Source organism: Crocodylus siamensis, chromosome 7 (genome assembly GCF_052110815.1).
Source record: "Crocodylus siamensis isolate JL-2025a chromosome 7, ASM5211081v1, whole genome shotgun sequence".
In the NCBI taxonomy this organism is placed as follows: Eukaryota; Metazoa; Chordata; order Crocodylia; family Crocodylidae; genus Crocodylus; species Crocodylus siamensis.
In genome coordinates, this window is record NC_143401.1 from 61,225,446 (window position 1) to 61,252,373 (window position 26,928).

Here is a 26,928-nt window from a genome sequence, read left to right on the forward strand (position 1 = left end):
TCTCCACCTTGAGAAGAAAAATCCACAGCAAGCTTGATAGAGTTCAGAGGAGAACCACATGCATGATCAGAGGTTAGGAAAACAGACCTTATGATGAGAGGCTGAGAGCTATGGGACTCTTCATCCTGGAAAAGTGGAGTCCCAGGGGTGATCTGGTGGCTGCCTATAAGTTTATAAGAGGTGTTCACCAGGATCAGGGGGAATGTCTGTTTGCCAGAGTGCCCCAATGGATGACAAGTTTGAATGGTCACAAACTCCTCCATGACCATTTCAGGCTGGACATAAGGAAGAATTTATTTACTGTCCAAGCCCCCAAGGGTTGGAATAGACTGCCACCAGAGGTGGTTCAAGCACCTACTTTGAACACCTTCAAGAGAAATTTGGATGTTCATCTTGCTGGGATTCTGTGACCCCTGCTGACTTCTTGCCCCTGGGGCAGGGGGCTGGACTCAATGATTTTGCAAGGTTCCTTCCAGCCCTAATATCGATGAAACTCCTGAGTGTGGGAAGGTCATAACCCTGTGGTGGGAGGGGGAGTTGACTTGGTGTCCAAATTGCCCCTTGGGAAGTAGAGTTCAGGGGGTAAAAAGGTTGTCTGTACAGAACAGGATACTGGGGGAAGGGAAGCTGTATTCTGGGATGCTGGAGGACTACAACTTGGGCAGGTCATCTGTGGGGAGTGGCTCCACATTAATGGAACATGAATTGGATAATGCATCAGAAATAAACCTTCCCTGGAGTGATGTGAATTTAAGCTGCTGGGGTTAAGAGCTCCAGGAGCTACCTAAATTAATGTGTAACAAGTCCCTACCTTTCAGTCTCTTCACATGCCTGGTTCCTACAGAGAGCCCTATTTCACCTGGGTGTCACTACATGCTAATCTCTCAGGTGAGGTATAGCTTCTTTTTACTGCTGGTCCTTATGCAATAGGAATAAAGACATTATTTACCAGTAACTTATTTTTCAAGAGTCATCTCTGTTCATTTGTACCTTCTGTCCATCTTTGTCTATACTACTGCCATACATTTTTTTTAATGTATTGCATTTGCTTTTACAAATATAGGTCCTGATCTGCAAGGTCTTAAACAAATGCTAACCTGTAAACACAGATTTTTTGCTTTTGAATTTAGTCTTTACAGGATTGGGACCATAATGATTGATTCTTTATCATTCAATAGTTCAGCTACTGATGCAAATAAAAACTCTCTCAGGCTTAGGCTTTAGCCATGTAACCCTTACTACCCATTCACCAATCATCCTCTGCACCTGGAGGAAGGGGAGCTGACGTAGAATAAAGACTGCATGCATAGACATATACTAAAAACTCTGTAAATCTCTCAGTATATTTAAAGTGGTGTTGATTTCAGTGACATTTGGAAATGCTTAGTGATGATAGAATCGGTCACACAAAAAGAAAGATCTCATCCTCAGACCTAGATCATATATCTCTTATAAGTTGTCCTGTGATTTCTTTTATAGTTATATTTTATTTATATTTTCTCACATTGGTTCCTTCTCATATGTGTGTGTATTGTACAATAATGTTTTATTAATAGATGCCATTTTTTGTTTGTTGGTTTTTAATAATTGAACAGGAAACTAGGAGAATAAATAGAGGGTTAGGATAAATATCTAGTAAATATTTAGTTATAGTATCTAATTTATCCAAGGATAAAAACAAATTATATTATTTTATACAGATAAAGATCATATAACCCACCATTAAAATCCAATTAGTTCTCATCTGAACATTTGCACTGTTAAACAGCGCAAATCAATATAACTCAACAGTTCGGGACAGGAAGAATATTATTAATTTAAAGACCAAGGGTAATTTTTGGAGACTTTCACTAGAATTTTTTTCTAGTTAAAATGATTTGCTTAAAGCTGTTTTTTACTGTTATATATGATCCAAGATATGGCATCAGTTATAAGAAATGACAGTATATGAAACTAGGAAAGGTGACATGAGCCCCAATTTCATGAGATTGCAAGTTTGGTTGATAAAAGGAACTATGCTGACAAAATAGACTGTTGTGAAGCATTTGATGTCTGATAAAATAATATTCTACAAACTCAATGTAGCTCAAAATGAACAGATATTTAAAAATCTGGATAACCAATAGATCTTAATATTTGTAAATGGGGGTAACAAAACTCTGCAGTGTTTCTAATAGGATTCTGTTTTTGCTACAGTGTCATGTAAAATTGTTATCAGTCATCTATAAGATAATAATTGCTAGGAAAATTTGCAGATGACATGCACACATTGCCGAAGTGATAACGAATGATGTGGATTAGTCAGTTACATAGACCAGTCTGATACGGTAGTCTCATTTAAATATCATACATTTTTAGTATAATTAAATGCTAAAGCATACATTTGTGAATAAAAATGTAGGTCAGACTTAAAAATGAGAGATAAGTATCTGGAATGCAGCAAAAATGGAAAGGTTTTAGGAGTAATGATATGTAGGTAGGCAACTACATTAATTCCTAGTGATATTTTGTAGTTCAAGCAAAAGTTATTGGCTTCATGCAAAAAAAGATTAGGTGAGGTGTCTTGGCCTATATAATGTGGAAAGTCAGACTAGCTGATCATAGTGGTTCTTCCTAGCTTTAAAGTCCATAACGCTACAGAATAAATATAAACATTTAAGATCGTGCCTAAATCTACCTCGATTAAAAAAAAAAAAAATTATCATGGGGTCAACTCCCACTAATTCCCTTAAGCGCTTTGAGAAATAGGGATGGAATGGAGCATGTGTTTAAATATCTTCTTGGATTCAAATGAGAGTGAAGAACCAAAAAATTAAGCCAGAACTCTGAACTATTATTGAATTTTAGGTATTAATGTATATAGTAACATTGGTGGCCTAAGTACTCGGGATTTGTGCTTGCTAGGTAACAATGTCCACGCAAACAAACAAGATTACATACTCTAATTATCACAGCACAAAAATGTTGTGGGATGGAAGAAAGCATATTTCAGATGGAAGGGAACTGTAACAGTTGTTCTATTTTGGGAGTATTGTGTTTTGTTAGAGTCAAGCACCATATGTGAAATGAGGAGCAAAGATAACGTAAGTGTGTTATTGAAGTGTGTTGATTAAAGAAAAAAACGTTATAGAAAATGCAGCCTTGACATCCCTCTCGAAAGCAGAATGATGCATTTCACACCAGCTGACAAGCACTACATGCTCTAAACCCATAGGGCTTAATCCCTATCCATGAGTGTGATGGTTTAATGCCTTTAGTTGAAAGACACAGAAGATGCTTTCTCTGCCTAAAAGAAAGACATGCAGTCTGAATTCCCTTTTCATTTTGAACCTAAAGGCCTGTAGAAGTGAAACTCAAATTATGGCTCTCGGGGAAATTTGTAAATAAAGTAAAATAAAATAGAATCCAACACTAGATTCAGTTGGAGCTGAGCCAACTATGTCTAAGTGCCCTAGCAACCAAGATCCAAAAATTTCAACATGGTAGCAAGTCAAAGTCTGAAAATTTGGTAGCATGGGAGCAGTGGCAATTAATATTGCCACCCCTCCTGCACTGCCAAATTCCCCAAACCTGCACAGCTGAGTCATGGCTGAGCCAAACTGCCTTAACTCTGCATGATTGGGTCGAGTGGGTCATGCCTCTATACCCCTACACAACTGGATTTGGGGCCAGGCTGCTCCCTGTAATTATGAGAGCTGTTAAGACGTACTCCTTCTTTATAACAGCAAATATTGTTTATTAATACTATCTTCATGAAAGACTATAGCAATGTTTTTGCAGACAACTCTTTACAGCAACCAATAGCTGTGTGTGCTCTCAACTGGTCTCAGCCAGTTCTGATTAACAAAGCAAACAACTCTAACCTTTGTTACCTGCAGCTGTTTTCTTTAAAAAACTGTGTACTATTGCCACATCTCTGCTTTTTAAACATCTGGCTTTCTAACTACAGCACAACTTCAATAAACCATTTTTATAAAGAAATTATACTAACACTGACATTAACATTGAATAACACTAACATTAACATTAACACTGACATTAACATTATTCAGTAAATCTTTGTGGTGCTTGGTGTAGTCTGTTCGATATGTGTGATGCTAATTCATCCCCCTTGGTGACTGAAGCAGGTGACTCTTCTTGTAGTTCCTCTGAGCAACTTTCCTGAGTCTGCTTGTGTATATTCTCCAGTAGGGCTGTGTGAAGCTTCGGTCACCGATTCGATTTGGTGGAGATTCAGCAGCCAAATCTCCAAACCAGAATCTAATCAGGAGACCCTTTAACCTCTCTGAATTGAATTGGAATCCTCCAAATCGAGTCAGAGAGATTCAATGATTCAGACATAGACACAGTTTTATATGTTTTTTCTACATACTTCAAGGTACCAGGCAGCTCATGAATGCACAGCACATGATCAGCAGTGGACTGACAGTTCTTCTGTTACACTTGCAGGTTTGCCACTAAGTGCACAGGAGATCCCTCCTTCCACCTATCCAGCCCCTAGCCTCCAGCTGCCCACTCCTCTTATCCTCCTCTCCTTGTTCAGGAATGTGTTGCAAGAGTGTCTTGTTACATCAAAAAGATTGTCCAGCCTTAGTCTCTATGTCATGAGATCCTGAAGCAACCTTGTTAATAACCCATGCTTTCTGTTCCCAGCTTGCACCATTATAGAGATGAACTGCATCATTGGGCTTAGTGCCTGCAATGCCCATGACCCCTGGTTACAGTACAATTTTTTGTTTAGCTTTGGCCTATTGCTTATACCTGTGAAAGTAAATGTCAGTCCTCTGCGTTGTTACTGGCAGTCTGGGTATCCTAGTTCTTAACTTTATGTTAAATACAATCTCAGCTAGTGACAGGCCATGTGCTAGAGGAGCTGATCTGTAATCCAGAATTGCTAAATATGGATCACCACTTGAATCCTTGGATTTCTTTAATAATCCCTTTATTATCTTGACACCATTTTCCACAAGCCCATTAGACTGGGTATCTCAGGCTTGATGTAACATGCTGAAAACTATAGTCCCATGCAAATATTTGAAATTCGTGCCTCAAAAACTGGGGACCATTGTCAGACATAACGCTATGTGGAATTCCATGTTTGGAAAGGATTGAATTAAGGTTCAGTATAATCTGGTGTGCAGTCATATCACCCAATAAAGCAACTTCAGGATAGTGAGAAAAATAATTTAAACCCAACAGGTAATCTTTGCCAGCTAGTGTAAACAAATCAATTCTCACTTTGTACCATGTCTCTTGAATAGCACTGTCTATCCACATTTGGTTCCTTCTTATTATTAGGCTGCTATGTGTCGCATTTATGTACAGCATTTTCTATCTGACTATTCATAAGCAGCCAATATAATACCTCCTTGGCCCTCCTTTTTCTTTTTTCCAATGCCCAGATGACTCTCATGTATTCTTTTAATCATATCCGCTTGTAGTGTTTTAGGTACTACCATCCTGTGACCCATGAACAAAACACCATCAATCATCGAGAGCTCCACTTTAAACTGAAAATATGCACTTAGTATATAATGACCAGACCATCCAATGGTGATACCTTTGATAACCTTCCGCAGTGTGCCATCTTGTGCTATAGCTTCTACAAAGTTTTGCCACATCCCCTCAGATACTGGTGTGTGTGTATGTGTGTATGTGTACACACATACACACACACACATTTATCCCATTGACATGCATAATGTCAGATTCCATTTCAGTATCATCAACAGTGTTGTCAACTGCCCTGGACAAAATATCTGCAATCACTTGTTCTTTGCCTGGTTTATAGTCTAATCTCAAATCATATAATTGTAACTGGAAAAAAAAAAGATCTCTGTAGTCTGGGAGGTATATTAACAAGCCCCTTTCTTGCAATGGTGATCAGAGGTTTGTGGCCAGTTTCTTCCGCAACTAGTCTTCCATATATAAAATCATGAATATTTTTGCATCTACACACTAGACCTAAAGCCTCTTTCTCTATTTGTGCATAATAGGGATTCTTTTTCTGTGAGGGCTCTGGGTGCATATGCCACTGAGCTCCATTCAGCATACTTTTGCAACAGGACTGCCCCAATGCCCTCTTTAGAGGCAGCTGTGGACAACTTCATTTCTCATTTATTGTAAAAACTGGAGCTATCTCATTAAGTTTTTTTTTAACTTTGCAAATTCTTTGTCCATGTTGGCATCCCATGTCTACTGAATGTTGGGGTTTTTTAGCAGTGCTCTGTTTGTTGGTATGCTCTGCAATGTTTTTGATATATATACCTGCCTACATGGGTAACCATTCTCAGGAACCTTTGTACCTCTTCCTTGTCTTGTGAGGGTGGCATATTTGATATTGCACTTATTCTCTGAGGATCTATTTGCACCTCCTTTTCTGATTTTTGTTCCCCAAGTAGGTGATTTCTTTAACTCTAAATTTGCAGTTTTGCTTAAGTTTCAGCCTTGCCACTCTTTGACCTCTTGAGGAATTTCTGTAGCCCTAAAAAATGTTCCTCTTCATTTTTGCTCCATACAAGGATGTCATCAATGTACACTTTGACACATGCTACTGCAGCAAAGGTTTGCTGCATTTTCCTGTGAAAGATTTTAAGTGCTGATTTGAGGCCAAACATAAGGCTGCAAAAGCAATATCTCCCAAAGGGCATATTACAAGTACAAAGCCATGAGCTTTTTTCATCTAAAGGAACCTGCCAAAATCCCAAAGATGCATCCAGAATTTAAAAATATTTTGCACCAACCATTTCACTAAATATATCCTGTCTCATAGGCAATGGAAAGTGCTCTCTTTTTACATATTTATTGAACTGTTTTGGATCTAAACACAGTCTTAGTGTCCCATTGTGGCGAAGTGGGGCTCCCCACCTAGCCACGGTGCTAGGTTCCCCACTTGCCTTTGGGCATGCCTCTCACCTGACTCATGCCATGCTTTATTCTTATTAATTAGGATATTTATTAAGCGGGAGGCTGCCCATTTTATGCCCCAATGCCAGGGGGTGCTATCTGCGGCTCTGAACCTCTCCTACACCACAGCCCATGCATCGCAGATGGCATCCAGCTGTTAGGCACACCAGCCCCACACTGGGCTCTAGAATCCTCCCATCAGGACCTTCCTTTGATCCCTCCACTCAGGCAGTCTACTCTATTATCATTCAGGCTGCTGAGCTCCCTGTAGCTATCTTCCCTCTCAGGCATGGTCCCCCAAGGACCTTTGGCCACACAGGTCCTGGCCTCATCTCCAAGGCCAGGTGGAACCCCAGGCCCTCAGCTTTGGGCATCCCTCATGGTGGTCCCCTGGCCTTTTTGACCTTCCTGGTTCTGGCCCCAGGATCGACCAGTCGAGGGGGTACTCTACCTCCGGCCTCTCTCACTAGCCCCACTCTATCTCTCGGGTCCACCTTCCTGGATGTGGGAGCTGGGGTACCTCACACTATGACTGGTGCTTCAGGGTCTCACAGGGGACTCTCACTTTCCACCTGAAGCAGCAGGTCATTGTACTACTTAAGATCTTACTTTTGACCCACATTTGGCCTCCCAGCAGTGGAGGACTTACTAGGGTCCGGACTCACCCCTTTCTCTCTTGGGCTGAGCTCCCTCTACTCAGCCTCTGGCCCAACCTTCACCCTCAGGTATCTGAAGACCTCCCTGGATCTAAGCCCCTCACTCGGAGCTCTACATCGCCTCCTCACTTGGGGCTCCCCCTGGATCAGAGGGCACAAATGGGCAGCCTCCTGACTTAATTAACATCTTAATTAATTAAGAACAAGTTGTGGCAGGTGAGTCAGGTGGGGGCATGTCCAAAGGCAAGTGAGGAACCTAGCACTGTGGCTAGGTGGGAATTCTCACTTTGCCACACCCATCTTTCTTTTCTATAATTAGTAACGAATGTGCCTATTCAGTAGGTTCTTCAATTCAGGTCACCATTCAGTTCAGATCGTCTTTTGATGGGTAGAGGAACCTTTCTTGGGGCATGAATGACTGGATAATTGGGTTCTGCCAACTCAATTTTATAGTCAGTTTCCAATTTACCAATGTTCTCAAAAGCATCAGAATATTGGTCTTCTATAAGTGTGTCCTTGGTCTTTGTTACCATATATACTCTCTTAATTGAAACAAAATTCTAATAGGCCCAGTATTGGCTATTACAAAATGTATTCATTCTATTTGATACTTAATACACATACTCCTTTGGTGGAAATCATCTCCCCATTGTAAACTTAGTTTTACATTTTTACGTTTGATTCAGTTTAGTTTTTGTTTTAACTTGTTAACAATTAATTCTGGAAGCACATTTATCTGCGCACCTGTTTCCATTTCATATTTAATGACCCTTCCATTAGTTTCTAGTGGAACAGTCCAGTCATCTCCTGTGTCTACAGCCACAGTCCCCACATTGAATTCCTCTTCTTTGCTTTCATCAGTTTTGTCTTGATATACTGCATTAGTTTGCATGCTTTGACATCTTTGTGTTTGCTGCTCCTGGTTCCAAACTCTTGCAGAATGGCTATATCACTGTATGCACTGTTTTCCTAGTGTAGAGCAGTGCCTGTTTTGGTGCTTGATTCCACATTTCTTGCAATTTGGTGCTCTTTCACCTGTAACCTAATTCCTTGGGTTATCTATGAATCTTCCTGGCTTGGTTTCTGGTTTCTCTTTGTTCTTTTGCTTGCTGTTTACTTGGTCTACTATAGCCGTTTCTGATTTCCTTCCATTATTTGTAGAATGTGGAGAGTAACTTCTTCTGCCTGGACCATTCTCACTGCTTTGTCTAAGGTCAAATTCACATCCTCCAAATGTTTTTTCTGTAGTTTCAGATCTCCAGTGCCTATTACAATCTGATCCCATATGATAGACTCAGTTAGATGCCCCAAGTTGCAGTCCTGGCTCAACAACTTCAGATATGTTAGGAATTCCTTAAAGGATTCGCCTTCTTTTTGTATTCTTTTGTGAAATTTGTATCTCTCAAATGTCTCACTTGTTTTTGGCATGCACTACTCTGCAAATTTCTAACACGGTCACATAGCTTTTTCTCTCATTCTGGTTTAGCTGTTTTAAAGACATCAGCAGCCTCAGGTTTGGCTATATTCTGCTCATCTTATAGATTCATAGAATCTATGAATAATCTTCCTTGGCTGTATACCCTGTTGCTTACATGTACATGTCAAAACTTCATTTTTTCCATGACTCAGCAGCTTTACCTGAGAATTTCAGCTCGTTGGGGGTTTTCAGATGTTCCATCTCTTCAGCAGTTCTTGCCTTCCTCTTGACTTTCTTTGCATCCCACTTCTGGTACCATGTAATGATGACAGCTGTTAAGAAGTACACTTCTTTATAAAAACAAATATTGTTTATTATTGTCATTAAAGACTAGAGTGAATTTTTTTGCAGACAACTCTTTACAACAACCAATGGCTTTGTCTCCTTTCAATTGTTTTCGGGCAATTCTGATTAACAAAGTAAACAGATTCTATCTTTTAGTTACCCTAGCTATTCTCTTAAAGACACGGTGTACTATTCCCACACTCCCCACTCCCATCTGTGCCGCTGTAGCAGGGCCTGATCCATTGGGTTCACAAGCCATAACCAGTCTTCAGATTAACACGACAGATTAACTATCCAATCCACAGAGTAAAAAAGTTGAGCATCATTGCTCTAGGTTGTTTTTTTTTTTCAGTTAGTCATGATTAGTCGATTGCAGCCTGATGGAAAGACTTAGCTATCCAAGAAAGTTAGTTGATGTTAAGATTAGTCCCATGATGATATGTTGCAGGTAAAGATCAAAGGCATTTTTCTGATTCCGTTTCTCTGTCAAAAGCAGTGTAAAGGAAAGAGGCCAGCTCAGCCACAATCTATCTGGCTGCAGTAACACCAACACAATTTGTTCTTGGTTTTCAGTCATCCTGTGGAACCTGACTGTTTTAAGGGCCCTTTGCACCAGATTTTCAAAGTAATGGATAAGCATGCCAAATGGGCATTCAGCATTGTCCTCAAGTTTATGAATCTCCTTGACCCTCTCAGAGTGTTCTATTAAGTATCTTAAACTTGCTTTTTTGGTCATCACCTTGGTCAAAAGTATGTACATGCTTCACATTCAGATATGTTATTCCATGAAGATCAGGCAGCATTGAGACTCCATGATAAAGGACAATATTCCAAAGGCAACTTCTGCATTTCACTTAAACTTACTCATTCTCTTGCCATAATTGCTTTCCCTAGAGGGGGAGGAAAAGCTACATAATTGGACTGACTCTGAAGCTTGGTAATATTACATTAATGGGTACATATCATTTAGATTGTCCCCATGAATAGATAAGCCTCTTGGTTATGAAAAGCTGCTCCAAAGCCAGGGTCTTTCATGAGAAAATGGGTAAATGTTTTGTGTTCTGTAAGTGTTCTGTTGAATCTGAAGTGTAGCTTCCTTACTAACTCTTAAAGTTTACCCCATGAATTTTCAAGTCTGCTTCTGAAATGTATCAACAAGTAATAGCTAAGGACTGCTTTGCCATTGTAAGTTATCTAGGGTGATTCATGGAGCCAAAATTAGTTTGATCCTGGTTACACACTTTCTGTGTGTAAAGTCTTAAAGAAAATAGAACTTCATTTAACAAGCTTACCTTACTTGCAAGTTAGCTTCATTCTCAAAAATATAGTATTAGTATTACTGGGGCCTAGACATCTTGGGGTGTTTACTAATTGTAACCTAGAAATAAATGAATGCATAATTGTTTTTCTAAGAAATGAATTTGCTGTGGGGAGTATTCCAGAATTAGTTTGATGCAAGGGTAGAAGTTCTGGACAGAGACATCCCCCATGAAAACAGGTTACAAACTTTGAAGAACATTACCTCCCACCATGACACTGCTTCTGTTTCCATCAGACTGTCCCACTTGGTCCTTTCACAAAGCTGTTTCAGATTTGGGGACTACCTATACCTACAAACAAATGGTACTGCCATGGGCACACACATGCCTCCTCCCTCACATGCCAATATTTATTAAACCTCAAAGTCCACTTCTACAGCTACAAGGTGGATGGGAATGTATACATGAGGTAAATTAATGCCATCCTTAGTATATAGGCTAGGGACAGACATTCCAGGGATCCTGGTTTTCTCTGATTAAAAATTGAAAATTCTCTGATTAAAAATCCAAAATCTGTGATAAAAATTAAATTCCCCCCACACCTCCCCCAGCACTGCTGGTGCCCCTCACTTCCCCTGACAGCCTCCTCAGCCCTCCTGATGCCCCTCACTTCCCCACGACAGCCCCCCAAACCACACACACAGGCATAGACATGCAGACACATGCGGCTGGCTACACGGCTCTGTGGCCATGGCTCCAGTGACAGTAAGGGATGGTGGCTGTGGGGGTCGGGGGCTCACACACAGTGGCCATGGCCACCACCACACTGCCACTGCCACCCTGTGGCTGGCCACACAGCTCTGCAGGCATGGCTTTGTGGTGGCAGTGGTGGTGTGGGGAATTTTCGCATGCAGCAGCCACCACCACTGGCATAGTTCCAAATGCAAGTGGTAGTGGTGGCAGCTGCTATGTAAGAGCCACCTGTGCCCCTCACCACTGATGCAGAGCCATGGCAGCAAGCCATATGCGATTCCCCCCATTCCCCCTCCCCTCCCCTCCCCTGGCCAGACTGCCAGGTGGCATGTGAGCAGCCCACACATATCGGGCACCACCACAACACATCCCGAGTCACTTTCCCGCAAAGCTGTGAAGCCGGCTGTGGGAAGGCAGCACAGGGCATGCTGGTGGAGGTGGCCTCCATATGCAAACCCCCTGTCAGGCTAGCCAGCATGTGTGTGACCCACAGAGGGGTACCTCTGCCCTCACCCCCAGCCCTGCTCCTGGGAGCCCTAACCCCCAGGCCCTGCACCCCTGCCCTCACCCTCTGGATCTGCTCCCAGAAGCGGTGTGCTGCCTGGGGCTGGGGGCACCCCCCCCACACCCTCAGCCCCCAGTGACCTTACCCAGCCCTGCCCCATAACCCCCAACCCCCACTTACCTCCAGGCTCTAGGGACAAAGGGTGAGTCTGAATGTGAGCTCAGCCTTGGCTGACTCAGAGGCTCAGGCCCTGCCCTTCCCCCTCTCTCTGCTCCTCCCCCTCCAGGCAGGGTTGGGGGTTTCCTGCCCTTTCTGCAATGAGCTCTTGCAGGCTGTAACTGTGCCAGCCTCCAAGAGCTCTTTGCAAAAGCAGAGAATCTATGCATTTCTCTGCAAAAAGGGGAAATCCACATTTCCTCCAATAAAAACAGAGAATCTATGGTTTTCTCTGTTTTTTCCATGGGAAACAGAAAACCCAGATCCCTGGACATATCACATAAACTAGTTTTAGTGATCAGAAACTGGTTTAAACCTGTAACAGAACACAAGTTCAGGGCACATAAACCAATTTGAAAATGGCTGAAACCAGTTTGAAATAAATGTGGTTGAATGTAGCATTGGACTGAACTGATTTGGCTCAAACCGGTTTATGCAATGTCTGTTGCAGACCCCTTTCTGGTTTAAGATAAACCAGACATCCCCAGCATCTCTGCATGCTCTCCAGGCTGGGTGGGGTTCTCTGCTTCACAGCTCCACAGGGTTGGCCCCTCCTCTCTGCTCCCTGGCTGGAGCTCCAGCAGAGACTTGCAGGCACAGGAGGGTCTGCCTGGCTTCCCCCTGCCATACTCCCACCTCACTGCTTTCTGGACAAGCAGGGATTCCCCCTCTCCCTCCCTCCTATCTCTCACAGTACTGACCCCAGCTACATGGACCCTAGGCATGTGATGTCTCTGTGTATGCATGTCTCCAATTTTACTGGGACAGGGCGACAGAACACAGTGACCATTTAGGGCTGTTTGGAGATAAGCAACAGGTCAGCTGGTAAGCTGTTTAAGAAGAGTTTTAGCTAATGGAGAGAGACTATTGTTTTACTGATGAGGTGATAAACATTGCTATCAGCCCCATGCTGGCTTGCTCCCAAGTCAGTTTGCTCAGATAGTATAAAGAAACAAGGTCGGAGATTGATGATGTGGAACTTTTCAACAGATGCATGCACTGCACATACCCCCTTGCCTCAGAGTGCTGGCTGAGGTCTGGCAACACTCCTGCCTCTTGAGCAGCTAGAGGAGAAAAGCCTGGGAATCCATTCACAGCATCTGATGAAGTTGCTTACAGAAGCCTCTTGTAATCAGTTTGTCTATAAAGTGTTATTGTATTATGCCTTCTGTGAGATTGAGACAGGGTTTGTAGAACGGTTTAGAAATTACTGTTTCTGTAACTTGCAATTTCCTGGACTTTTCATGATCGTGTTGGTAGGAAGCTCACTTGATCTTAACATTAATTAAGAACATTTATTGTGTAGAGTATATTTTGAATGATATATGTGATATTTATTGTAACACAATTCCACTCCACAGGACCGGGCCCAAAATCTTAATGAACGAAGAACAAGTACTACTACCCTCACAGTCGATGTGCTAGATGGAGATGATCTTGGACCAATGTTTCTTCCTTGTGTGTTAGTCAGCAATACTCGTGACTGCAGGCCACTCACCTACCAAGCCAGTGTGCCAGAGCTGACTGATCCTGTAAGTATCCTGGGTTCTAGATTGCTTCCTCTCTGTTACCTACTGGTGTCATGTTTTTCTATAGGCAAATTTGAAAACATAATTAATTATAGTTTCGTTATCATGGTGCCCAGTTAGAATCAAACCTTTTATTTGTAGGGCTGAAATGGAATCTTAAGTTGACAGACCCTTCTCAGCAATCATTTTCAAGTTTGCAGGTGATAATTTACCAGAAATGAATGTTGCCATTTAGGTAGACATCTTCAAGACTTAAAATGGAAACGAGTATATCCTATCTATTTGTATTCGCTTTCTCTGAGCATGAAAATATTACAAGATTTCTTTTGGAATAGAGTGTGAAATTTTAGTCCCATAGATGTCAATGGCAAACAGATCATTGTCAGTGGGGCATGATTTTCACCCTATGGTAATCATATTGCAGTGTATGATTGACAGGGTATATTCATACTCCCTCTGAATAGTAGACTAGTTACTTGGGTTCATACCAGACATGCTCTTTCAGAATAGAAATTGCTTTTAGCAAAAGCTTAGTAGCCAACTGCCTTTAACTATCTCTGCTTTAGCCAGTGTTGTTTTAAAATAAGGGAGTCTGCACAGATTTTGCTCTGAAATCAACCAACTTGTCTTAGCTAATAATATTTATGCAATCTTATGTAGTCCAGTCTTCTGTGTGTATTTTCTTAGTATTTACAAATATTATGCTTACCACTAGTAGCTTTGTAACTATAGGGACTTCTGATATGTGAGCTTGAACTAGCAGAAATTTAACATTTTTTATAAGAACTAGTTTTATGTTGCTTGTAGTTTAACTCAACTCATGCTCTCAAAGAAATGGGTTTGGATTGCATTTATTTGTATGTAAGTAGAGCTATTTTACTGGAATTGCATCTGCAATGAATTAATCTATCATTTTTCTAAAATATTCCTCTTTGTTTTACCAGGAGGGTCTCCTTTGTGTCTCTTGCCTTTACAGTTTGTAGTCAGTGAACCAGGAGTTGGCTGAACACAAGATTCTAAAAATATAACAACAAAACTTTTTTGAATTTTTTTTTGGTCAGAATCCTAAACTAATTATTTTACTCCATCAACATTTATTGTGATACCACCTAACCACCTATAAGTCAGAAATTTACTGCTAGCTATGCCTGTGATGTTATTGATGCTACTTGCAAACGGCAAACCTTTTTACTATGCAAACACAGTTAAAAGCAAAGTTGACAGTCTGATGGAAATGGTGAATAACAGGACAACGTTAAATACAAATAAACTTCAAAGCCATATCTGTGACACAATATTAAAGATTTGCAAAAATCACAGGCCAATTTAAATATTTCATTTTCATTACAGATCAAAATAAAACTGGCAGTTCAAAGAAAATGGCAAAGGACTAATCTGTAGTAAATAACCTGAAGAACACTTAAGAATATTTTAACTCCCAAAGTTAAGGATGCACCAATAAAGATTTTCTTGGCTGATACTGATTGCCAATTATTAACCAGCCATATCAGCTGAAACTGATCTGATAGGAGATTTACAGGAATACAGCCCAGGAGCTTGGAGAGCAGCCTCCTGCCAGTAAGTCTGTGGGGTATAGTGGGGTAGATCAAGGCTCTAGCAGTGATGGAGGAACTGGAACAGTGCTGGGACTGGGGCAATGGTAGGCACTGCCCAGCCAAGGTGACTCCTGAAGTGGGGTGGAGCTGTGGGTGGCTCCTCCAGGGGAGTGCAAGGCCATGGTAAGGGAGGAGCAGCTCCCCACCACTGCATACACTCCAGGGGGCACGTGGGAGTATATGCCCCCCCAGCTTTGTGTGTGGGGCAAAGGTGGGCTAGCTCCTGCAGGCTCAGGGCCAGAGATTATGCCAGACTCTTCCCAGTGGGGGAGGGGGGGAGCTGGGCAGGGGCAGGCAGCAGCGGCACTGGGGGGTGACTATGGGGAATTTTGAGATGGCTAATAACTAAGCCCCCCCATGCCATCACTGCTGCCACCTGCCCCACGCAGCTGAGCCCACCCCAGTGCAGCTCCGGTCCCGCCCCCTCCCCACTGGGAATTGGCTGGTGTAGTCCCTAGCCCTGAACCCACAGCAGGCAGCCTGCTTTCACGCCACACACAAGTCTGGGGGGCACATGCGCCTATGCCCCCCAGATGAACTTCCTACAACTCTGATCCACTCTCAGGGTCACATACACTGCCGTGTATCTACTTCCCCCCCTATGCCCCCTCCCTTTCACATTCTTACTAGCTGGCTGGTGTTCTGTAAGCTGCTGGGCTACTTTCAACATTCCCTCTAAGCTCTGTGGTGTGCAGCTTAGGGGGAATTCTGGCTGCATTGCTGGCTATGTGCGTGCTGTAGCTGCACATATGCATGTGGCATTTATTGGTGACATGGGCCAAAAAAAGCTGATAATGATAATTTTACTGTTATCAATGCTGATAGATTTGATATGTGAACAAAATATCAGTGCACCTCTACCTAAGTTTTAAGAGATCCACTGCCTTTTTTTTTAAATAGGACTGTTCACTTATTTTTAAGTTCAACGTGTGTTAAACTTCCAGCAGAGTATGCTATATAAGATGTTCTGGGGTTGCCTGTCTCTTCTGTTAAAGCCAATCCACTTTGCAGGAAGTGCATGGGCAGGGGGTGGCGGCACACACGTGCATCTGGTGACTAAAGCATTGGTTCCAGTCACTGCTACAGTTAATACAGAGCATAACTGCTTCAAAAGATGTGATTGAGACACTACTATGGGGTGAGTCTATCACATGGTAACTAATGGCTTGTCTCCTAGGAGATGGCAGATATAGTTTCCAGTTTCAGAGAGCTGTAACCTTTTAAACCCAGAGCATCCAAAATATTGATTAATTAACTAGCACTAACCACTGAAAGGTGGGGATAGGTAGCCCAGCAGCAGATGGGGCAGGAAACAGAAAGCAAAAGAGGAAATATGGCAGGGAACATAGGGAAGCAAGATAAAGATTTTCATCTGGTGGAGAAAAAAAAAATGTTTCTTTTGCAGTGAAGAGCAGCCTTCCCATGCCTAGTTTAGGTTTGGGTTCCTACCTGAAAAAATGAGCTATCTATTCAATTATTGCTGTAGCTGCTTGTACCATAACTATTCTGCTGATAATTACAGAAATTTAATATCCATGTGTTGAGTCTCATTCCAGCACAGCTAGGTAAGTTCACCTAAAATGAAGGGGGCGGGAAAGCAGCTTTCTGGAATTATACATGTAGTAACATTTCCAATAATGTTAGATTTCATTTGATAATATATCAAACTTGGACACTTGAATCATTTAGGAATATTTTAGTAAGTTGTCTTATTCAGTACCCATTGATATTAATTGTGCGTGCATTAAGAAGATCAGAATTTACTATGCTTCAGTATTTTAACCCTATGCCTTGGATAGGAAATGATGTAAAAGACAAATTATTATTTGGAGGCTTTAGTGGTGATCCCTGTGTATTTTGTTAATCTTGTATGACCTCAGGTGTTAGTTCAGCATTTCTATTTTTTATTGATTTTTATGCTGAATAGTACAGGAAATATTCATGAATCCCAAGCAATAAATTGTAAGCTTGAATTATGTCACAGCAAATGGAAATGCTGCATATAAAAGGCAGGATGTCCCACTGAACTGACTGAAAACATAGCTTTCCTAAGCATGGTATTAAATAGGACTTGCAAGAATTATATTTTTGTTCAGTCTTTAAAGATTAATTATCTTTAGTTGGCTTCTGTCAATGACTTCTCTGATGCAAACCCCAGATTATCTTTCTAATATAATTATTTCTTTTAGTAGCTCTCAGGCAGCTTGATGCATTGGCAACATGGAAAGAATCCACATAAGGTTCACTTTGTTTACTTTGGCTGAAGAGATAGAAGAGGCAGACAAAATTAATGGGCTGCTTTGTTACAAATGAACTGATTTATTTTTTTCTCAAAACAATGTAAGAATTTGTACTATGCCTTCTAGGTCTCAGATGGATTCATGTGATGTTAAATATGCTGGAAGCTGTATTTAGGGTTAAATAATTAGCATGTTATATACATGTATAAACAGGTTTTGTATCCTTTCTACTCATAAAGACTGAATGCAAAGCAGCCAAAACTCCCAATTTTCAGGGCAAAGGCAAAAAGGATATATCTGATGTTAGCCTTTTGTTCCTTCAGAGTAAAAATCTATTTTATAAAAGTGTAATGAAAAGACACCCCTCCAGTCAGTCAAGATATGTCAGTGTAACAACTGGGTTTTGGAAGCATTGAGGACTTCAGGTAAAACAAATTCTATAAGTCATTTCTAGAACACTGTCACTAATGCTTTATCTTAGTAAAGTACTGTAACTAACTCTTTAGCACTATAAATCAGAGTTTAAGGTAGTATGACCATCAATATTAAAAATGTCATGTGGCTACAGAGTACTGCAATAGCCCTGTAAAAAAAAAAAAAAAAAAAAAGGAGAAAAAAGAGTCAAAACAAGGGGTACTTTGCCAGAAAGCTCAGAGCTGGAGGAGGAAAGGAAAAAAAAAAAAGAATAAGGGTCTCAGCCAATGTCCACTGAAGTCAGTAGAAAAAATTTAATTGACACTGGTTAGCTTTGAATGAAACCATTAACTTCCGTGCAAAAAATAAAACAGTACAAGAGTTGTGCTTATCCATGCATTGCACTGGGGTATTGAAAATACTCTAAATTACTGTAATAGATTGTCCAACAAGTTTTGTTGCCTATTACATGTGTACAAATGCTTTAATTTTAATTATTTAAAGTGCAAGCAGATTTTGGCCTAGCGTTTTATTTAAATGCATTATAATAGTGTTTATATAATACAGCTCTCCAAGCTGCTGGGCTGTATTCCTGTAAATCTACTATCAGATCAGTTTCATCTGTTATGGCCATTATTCCTTGTTAGTCCAGGAGGCGCTTGGGGGAGCCGGGTCTCACCCGTTCCCCTCTGGTCCCCCCTGCTAAGTTTAGAGACAGCCACCAGATCCCCTCTCAGCCTTCTCTTGTGAAGGCTGAACAGGTTCAAGTCCCTTACCCTCTCCTCATCAGATCTGCCCTGCTGTCCCTGGATCATGCGAATGGCCGTCCTCTGGCCCCTCTCAATGCTGTCCACATCCCTCCTGAAGTGCGGTGCCCAGAACTGGCCACAGTGCTCCAACTGTGGCCTAACCAGTGTCACATAGAGGGGGAAGATCACCTCCTTGTCTCTGCTTGTGATGCATCTGTGGATGCATGCCAAGGTGCGGTTACCTTTACTGACCACGTCCTCACATTGGTGGCCCATGTTCATTTTGGAATCAGTAATGACTCCAAGATCCCTTTCTGTCACTGTACTTATGAGAAGGGAGTTTCCCGGCCTATAGGTAATGCTGCTAGTTTTTACTGCCCAAGTGCAGTACCATGCACTTGTCAGTATTGAATCCCATCCTATTCTCCTTCGCCCACCCATGTAACCTGTCCAGGTCCAGTTGTATCCTGTCCCTCCCTTCTAGTGTCCCCATTTCACCCCAAAGAAGGGCTAGTGGGGGTGTTTGGGAGGAATAGGAGGAGCAAGCAGGGTCTCAGGGAGATTGAGGGGCAATCATGCCACTGCTCCACCCACTGCTCCCTCCACCCCAACTTACTTTGATCAACTTCCAGCAGTGACATGTGGGATGGGGAGTTTGGTGGGCTTGGAGGTGGCTGGATGGTCCATGTGGGAGAGAGACAAGAGATAAAAATTGCCTGGTAATCGGGGTGGGATGACGTGTAGAGGAGGAAAAGCTCAGCCCCAGGGCGTGGGCTAGTGGCTAGACTTTCCCAGTCCTGGGAACCTGGGAACTGTACATAAGTTCTGTTAGATCATATCTAGTGAAAATTATCTAAGTTAGACTACCTCTGAGGTACAGTTAACTTGGGGCACAGACAGAAGCACAGCTTCATGCTGTAACTCAGCCTGCTTTGCAGGAAGTGTTCTGAATTACAGTGGTCTCTTGTACCAAACAGAAGTTCACTGTTGAATCCAGGGTGGGGGGAGAATCTGGCTTCTAGCCTGTAGCTGCTTTTCCCTAGAAATAGATCCTCCTCTGTCCCATTCCATGCTGTTTTCAGACTGGGAGGGGGACAGGGAACAGAGGGAGCTCCTTCTAGGGGTTCCCTAGGTGGTGCTGGAGGCTGGGATGGGTGGTAGGGGGGTTTAATCCACATACTTTACCCTTCAGCATGGGCTGAAAAAAACCTAGAACAAACTCCCTCCACCCTTTCCCCTGTCCCATTCTGAAAACAGGGACTGGTTGGGAGGCAGTGCATACAGACGTTATTGAAGATGCTCTGTTTTGATATGTATACATCTGAACCCTCGTGCAATGAGGGTTCAGAATTTTGCAGGATTGAACACTTTTAAAGCAATTTGCAACCATGCACTTCTGCCTGGCCACTACTGTAGAACACACTTTGAGGGGCCAGATCAGGTGAAAATTGTCACTTTTGTCTGCATCCCTAGATCAGGTAGGCCATAGCTGATTAATTTTAAATTCCTGGACTTCTGTACAATTGTACTTAGATCCCAACGTAGGTCAATAAGAGTGTCAGGTCTGCACCTGGATGACATAAATTAGATTGTGTGGCCATTTTTAATACTATCCAACCTCTCCTAAACCTCCCCAAATATCTGTAGCTAGTCTTAGTCTGAAAATAGGATCGTTTACATTATTAGCGAGTAGTATCTTACCCCGTTTTTTCAGTATCTGGTCACGTGTGCTTAATCTAGCCATAGCATTGTTTTATTGCATCCTTGTTTTTGATTTTAAAATTATTACTTCTATAACTTTGTATGTTGTTGTTAGGAATTGTGGAAGAAATCAAACTTGGCGTTGTGGTTGAATCAGAACTGACAGAGCCAGCTTTTCTTTATTTAAGGCTATACTGTGATCACAGGGAGAATTCCATACAGCAAGGGGAATCACCCACTTGTATGTTTCAAAGGATTTCTCAGACTCTCTAAGGTTACAAGCGTATTTATACTTAAGACAGAGAAAGAGATAAAAAATACACCTTGGAGAAACAAAACAATAGTAAATTACACAGAAACTTAGAAAGTTTACTTAAACAACTATCTATGCATAGGGCTATCCCAAGGCATGCAGGAATGCACAGGGCAAGATATTAAGATAACCCAAGGAATGCAGGAATGCGGATTCCTTATCTCAGAACATTTGAATTAAGCAGTATCAGCACATCTGGTCTTTGTCTGTTTTTCTAGTCAAGTAAATTAATTACTTCTACAGAATGTTTTTTTTGTTTTTAGCATTCTGCAAAAGTTTAGTTTCAATGATGTTCTGTAGCAATAAATTCCCCAAACCAGTTCTGAATGGTGTATGCAAGAATTTCTATGAATGGATGAGGTATACTAGGGACCAAGATCATGAGAGGATTCAGTTGCTTTTTAATGTTCCTAAATTGTCACTATTGCATGTTGTCCAGAAATAATTTCCTTTTTAAAATGTAATTAAATGCAAGTATTGAGAGATTTAGAGTGAGTAGCTTTTTCTTTTTACTCTTTCTCTGATTACAGTGAAGAGTGCTAATTACATTTTATTCACACTTCAGGACTAATTCAGCAGGTGAATATTTAGTAGTAGTGTGCAATGTTCATCAGGTCTCGAGTAAAAAATATGCTTGACAATATAGTAAAAATAATCTAATCTAATGTTTCTCTCTGTAGCATTAGTTCTGTGAAGTCTTTGAACTTCCTGTGCTTAGAGTTCTGTGGCTCCGTTAGAGGCAGTAAGGTAAATTAGTAATAAAGACTATTTGACCTGGTTCAGTGAGCTGCTTTGGCATTAAATTGTGGTTCATTATCAGGTTCCTCACCTTATTCATCAACCCATATAAATATTAACACTTCATGTTACCTTTGTGAGGTTTTATGTACCCACTCAAATTATGATTCACATCTTTGAACAACTGGCAGCTACTGAAACGAGCCCTTGATTATTACACCTGTACAAATAGGGAAGTATTCAGTTTGGATTTAGATTCAGCCAATTCAGAAGACAGTGATTCGATTCAGAGATTTGGATTGCTGTTCCAAATCAAATCAGCTTTGGAAGATTCAGGACTGATTCGGAGATTCAGCCATAGACTATAATGGGGAATCACTGAAATACCTATAATTTTTTGACAGATTTGAATGAAAACAGCAGGCATAGTAGCCCCCTCTGAGGGCATGAGAGGGGATAGGTGCAGGGGTTTCAGGGAAACTGCACCTCAAGCTTCTGAAAGCAAAACTTATGACTTGTGACTTTGTGTGCATGTCTAGGCACAGCAGGATGAAAATAGCGGATGGTAACTTGTAACAGGGGGCCTTCCCTGTGCTCAGGAAGAAACAGCTCATGAAAGGGACAGAAAGGCTCCAGGCAGAGGCTTTTCTGTGCTGTTTCTATGTCTCTCCCCCAGAGCACTGTGATTGGAAGGGAACTCAGGAAAAGATCACAGTCACTGGCCAGCTACAGATGTCAGTCTTTCCCACCCTGCTCCCCCTCCCTTTTCTCAGTTTCTGTTCCTCTGAAAGACTGCCTTCTGAATCTTTTCTGAATCAATTTGGAGGGGTTTTTTTGGTCTCCTGATTCAATTCAGATTCAGTGATTTGGCCCCTGAATTGGGCCAAATTGGCAAACAAAGCTTTACACACCCCTATTGACTCTCTCTCTCTCTCTATATATATATCACTATAATCAAGTTGATTGTTTCAGCATAGAGGATATTTTGTTCCTTACATTTCTTTTGCATTTTATACATTCTATTGGATATTATATGTACAAGGATTAGATGGATCTTTAAGAAAGGTAGACTTAGCTGCCCTGGTGACTGATAAGATGCATGTTAAAAAAAATAGGTCTGAGACTGCGAGCAGAAAAAACCATACAGAAGAGGAATTGTAACCCTGCTATTTGGGCACACAGTTTCATTCATTGTTCAATGAGTATACCTCTGGAAAAAGGATTTGGTCAAGGTTTTCATTCAGTATATTGTAGCGTATTAAATATAATCCTTTGAAAGTATAAAAGGAATAAACTCCAGGTGGTATGTAAATGTGCTTGTTCAAATTCCTTTTTCTTCCTTTACTGCACCATGCATGAAGAGTTACACAGTTTCTTTGGCCACAGAGTTTAGCCAGCCATTCATTCACTGTGTACTTTGTCCTTTAGACAGACCTAGGTCTTTCCAAGTCCAAAACACAAATATTTCTCTGACAAATGATACATTGTGAAGCTCCTTTGAGCAACAAAAAGTCTCTGCTCAAATTATGATAAGCAAGCATATTGGGAAGAGTATGTTCTATTAATGAACTGTATTAAATTTTGTAATGATATAGCATCTCAATCATAGTTGAATTGGAACCTAAAATATCAAGGGTTTCTGATTGGTGACTAAAATTAATTTTCCATGAGAGTTGCTCGATTAATTTTCACATATAAAAAATTATCACACTTTTTTCCATTCTTATGTAATTTTTTACTGTATTAAACATCTCTAGAAGTATAGGCAACTTTATTGCCCCCCTCCATCTCATATTATATAATAACTCAACATTACACAGTGAGGTAATCTATTATCTGTGCTAAATGTTGTCAAAATTTATCTGTGCCTTGCTAACAGCCATTTTGTGTTTCATATCAGCTTTTCTCAGAGATTCATAATCTCTGTGGATGTCATTTAATACCCATCAGCACTGGTTTAATCAAAGGCAATACTAATTTTAGTTCATTTTAAATTCTTGCCGCACAAAAAATTGTATTTTCTTCGGAACTAGAAACACTGATTTAGTGCCTGGAGGCTTCTATTTTCTAACCCAGGCTGAGCTACTAAGTTGCTGTGAAACTGAAATAAAATCTCATTTATTTTAGTTATTCAAGACAGATAACTGGACAAAAAGTCAATGAAGATGAAAGAGTGTAACTGATTTTTAACTCCTCATAGTCAATATATTCAATGGCAATGGTAGAGTCCATGTGAACATAAATGTTCACTGTTTCTATGCCAGGATTTCAAGAAGAGAGAGAGCCTCTCAAAACAAGAAATGTTTTCAAAACCCATGGTTAGAACAGCTGAAAAGGGCCCTTTATAGCATACCTTTCTGGTGTGCAAATTCCATTCTTTCTAAATATTCTCCTGGAAACTACAAAATTGTGGTAAAACTCAGGGCGAAATAGTCTTCCAACTTAATTTTGTGCCATTATTGAATTTAAGAATAATACACTATATATGCGTGTGTGTTTCTACTTTGTGTTGACCTGGTTTAGTAAAATTGGATTACCTTTCAAATTCTGGAGTTATAAAGATACATTTTGGATGATGCAAATAATTTCAAAATTTTATCAAGATTTTATTAAATGCATTTCAGAATAGTATGACCATCCTAAGTCTTTTTCCCAGTGTATATTTTTGCTTGTTTGTTTTTTTAAATCATATTATCTTGATTGTCGTGTCAAACACCAACCTTCACAAAAGAAAACAGTAAAAATTAGTGACCGTGGTTTTCATGAAAAGATAAAAATAAACAATAGATTTATTTTACTAATAACATGTCTTAGACCCCTGCCACATTACACTTAAAACATGATTAACTAGTTGGCCACATATTAAAGCAATTAATGTCATCATAAAAAAAAGAATAAGACACCAAATTATTCCACAAAAAATGTGCAAAAACTTTGGATTATTTCTATCACACCATTAATTGAACGTGTGACCAGGTGCACTCCCAGGCGGGAGCCCATAGCTAATGGGGCTCCCAACAATGGAGGTCCACCATGCACTCCTGTGGCTGGGAGCCCCATTAGTTCATCTGGGTTTCCAGGCTCAGGAGCCAGTGCAGGGGAAGACCAGGATCACAAGCAGCAATAAGGCATGATGAGATCTGATGCTTAATCCTAGTCACACTTCCTACCATGCATATGTGGCATGGCAGGAAGTGCAGTTGTTTGGATTTCACATCAGCTCCCATTGTGCCTTTACCTTCACATCTGGCAGAGGTCTAATAATATTCATAGCATTAATTGTAGGCTAAAATAAACAAACAGGTGCATGATTTTTAAGATGATGTTTCCCAGTCATTACACTAGATTATATCAGTGACTAAAAAGGAAATTAAGAGTGATCATGACTAAAATTATATAAAATTTTAAAGAATAGAAAAGTGAGCTTGGTTAAAATAGGGGGCAGGGTAAAGATAAAATATTTTAGAACAAGATGTCTTTAAGTGAACATAAAGAGTGGCATATATTAAGAACAGATAACTGTTAATAATATCTGTGGCATAAAAAAGGCAACATTAGATTCTACAACCAAAGTATATTCACAAAAATGTTAGGAACTAAAACCTTGAAAAGACTAAAACATCACACTAAGTATTTCAGGACATAAAGGTTGATGGTTGAATAACCTCTAATGGAAGCATTTACAAGAATTAATAAGTAAATGTATATTTAAAAGGAGAATTAGCCATTTGATGTATTTTATCCAAAAACTAGATTTTTTTTTTAAAACAAATAATATGTTCTGGACATCACTAACAAATTAATAAGGGAAATAAATATGTATTCCAAAGGTATCTCTTAATATAAATTTGATAAATATATTTTTGAAAATACAAATTCAGCAGTCCTTTATAGAATTGACTCTTCTATTAAAACAGCTGCTCCAAATAGTGAACCCAGACTCGCTGGATATCTCCATAAGCAGTCCATTGATCTCAGCTTTTAAATAATAAAACTGAAGGTTTAATCAGAGCTATCACTTTTCTATTCCTCATAATCCATTTCATTAAAGACCATTAAAATCCTTTCCCATGGTTTTATTTTTGGCATTTCATTAGGTGTAGGTCCTAGCTCTCTTGGGGTTTTAAGCATTGCATGCCTCCTACATCAGACCAAAGCTTTACATTTTAAACCATTTTCCCAATTGCTATGGCAACTCCTTTATGGGTGCAGTGAGATGTGTAATGTAGTCTGCTTTAGTATGCTCTGACTGAACTTTTCTTTATATGGTTCCTAGTAAAGGTAGAATTTGCTAAGGTTTTGTTTTCTAATTTCACTCTGAGAATTTGTTCATTTCGTCACAGCAAGAGATGTGAAGGATATTTGTATGTTCTCAAAGGTCTTGATCCTTGAATGTTCTTGGATGGAGTGCAAAAGGGTGCATAAAGTTTAGTTTTCCACACTGATTAGCAAGATTTTCAGCCCTTTTGTACTTGCTCCATAACAGACTTGTGCTATGAAAATAAAAGCAGCCTGTTGGTAGAAAATAAATACCCCTGAGGAGAAGCCATAGACTTACACACATTCTTAGCTTGATTAGGATTGTTTAACTTCTGCATGTATTCCCTTTACAATCTAGAAATAATTTGGCAGGTAGATATTAGAGCTCTCACTAATGCAGGATTAGTGTGGTTTGTCCTACTCATCAGCTTTTATATTATAAGTATGTGTGATACAGATTGAGGATTTGACTCTTAGAGGCATAAAGTTTGCAGTATTTTAGAGAGTCTAACTAAGATTTTTATAAAATGTTGCACTAACTATACATAGTACCTTTCATTCAAGCTCTTGAGGAAGGTTATTAAAATTAATTCCCATAACATTCATGAGAGTTTTATACTAACCTGAAACATTTGGATTTTCTGAGGCACGTAAAAGTTAATTGCCTGATTTGGTTTTTCAGTAGTATTCAAAAGGTGTTGCTTCCATTCATTTCAATTATTAACTTTAATTATAAACTTTCATTTTCTGCAAAGCCAAAGAGTGATCTATTTTATAGAACCCAAGAGCCTTGATGTTCAGGCAAGTGGGCCAAGCTGTTTTCTTAGAGACTGAGTGGTTGCTTCTCTCAGTCTTTGCTTTAGCTTAGCCACCCAACAGTGGGTGCTGGATTATCACATAAGCAAACTAGACAGGGCCCTTAGCTGGGAGTCTGGGGGGGCGTGTTTCTCCCACCCTGCTTTGATGCCTGGGGGGAGGATACTGCTAGGTAAATATCATTATTTTTCAATTTTGACCCAGTTCTCATTCACTCACTGGCCAGCCATGGTCAGCAATATAAAACAAAGAAGACTTATTTGCTTATCTATTTTGCATATACAAGTATTATGCTAATATAGTTTGCAAATAAGTCCTCCCCTTGCTTACTCCACATTGCTCACTTAAAATATTTAGTGAGTGAGTGAGGATTGGGTCACACATCTCTTCAGTAACAGTACTGAGGGGGAAGAGGTTCCTTCCCCCCTGCTGGAGCCCAGAAGGTGGCAAGGAAGACCCTGTACAAGAAGAAACAGACATGCCAGACATCCACTA

At 40.5% G+C, this 26,928-nt stretch overlaps 1 protein-coding gene across 2 annotated transcripts in view; it reads left to right on the forward strand.

Annotated features, from left to right (window-relative positions):
- Positions 1–26,928, forward strand: part of PCDH15 (protocadherin related 15) — a 1,613,120-nt gene that overhangs the window by 1,043,461 nt on the left and 542,731 nt on the right. For both annotated transcript variants that reach the window (XM_090057186.1, XM_090057185.1), the window contains one exon: positions 13,419–13,589. In XM_090057186.1, the coding sequence (XP_089913312.1) occupies positions 13,419–13,589 (171 nt within the window). The remainder of the gene's footprint in view (positions 1–13,418; positions 13,590–26,928) is intronic.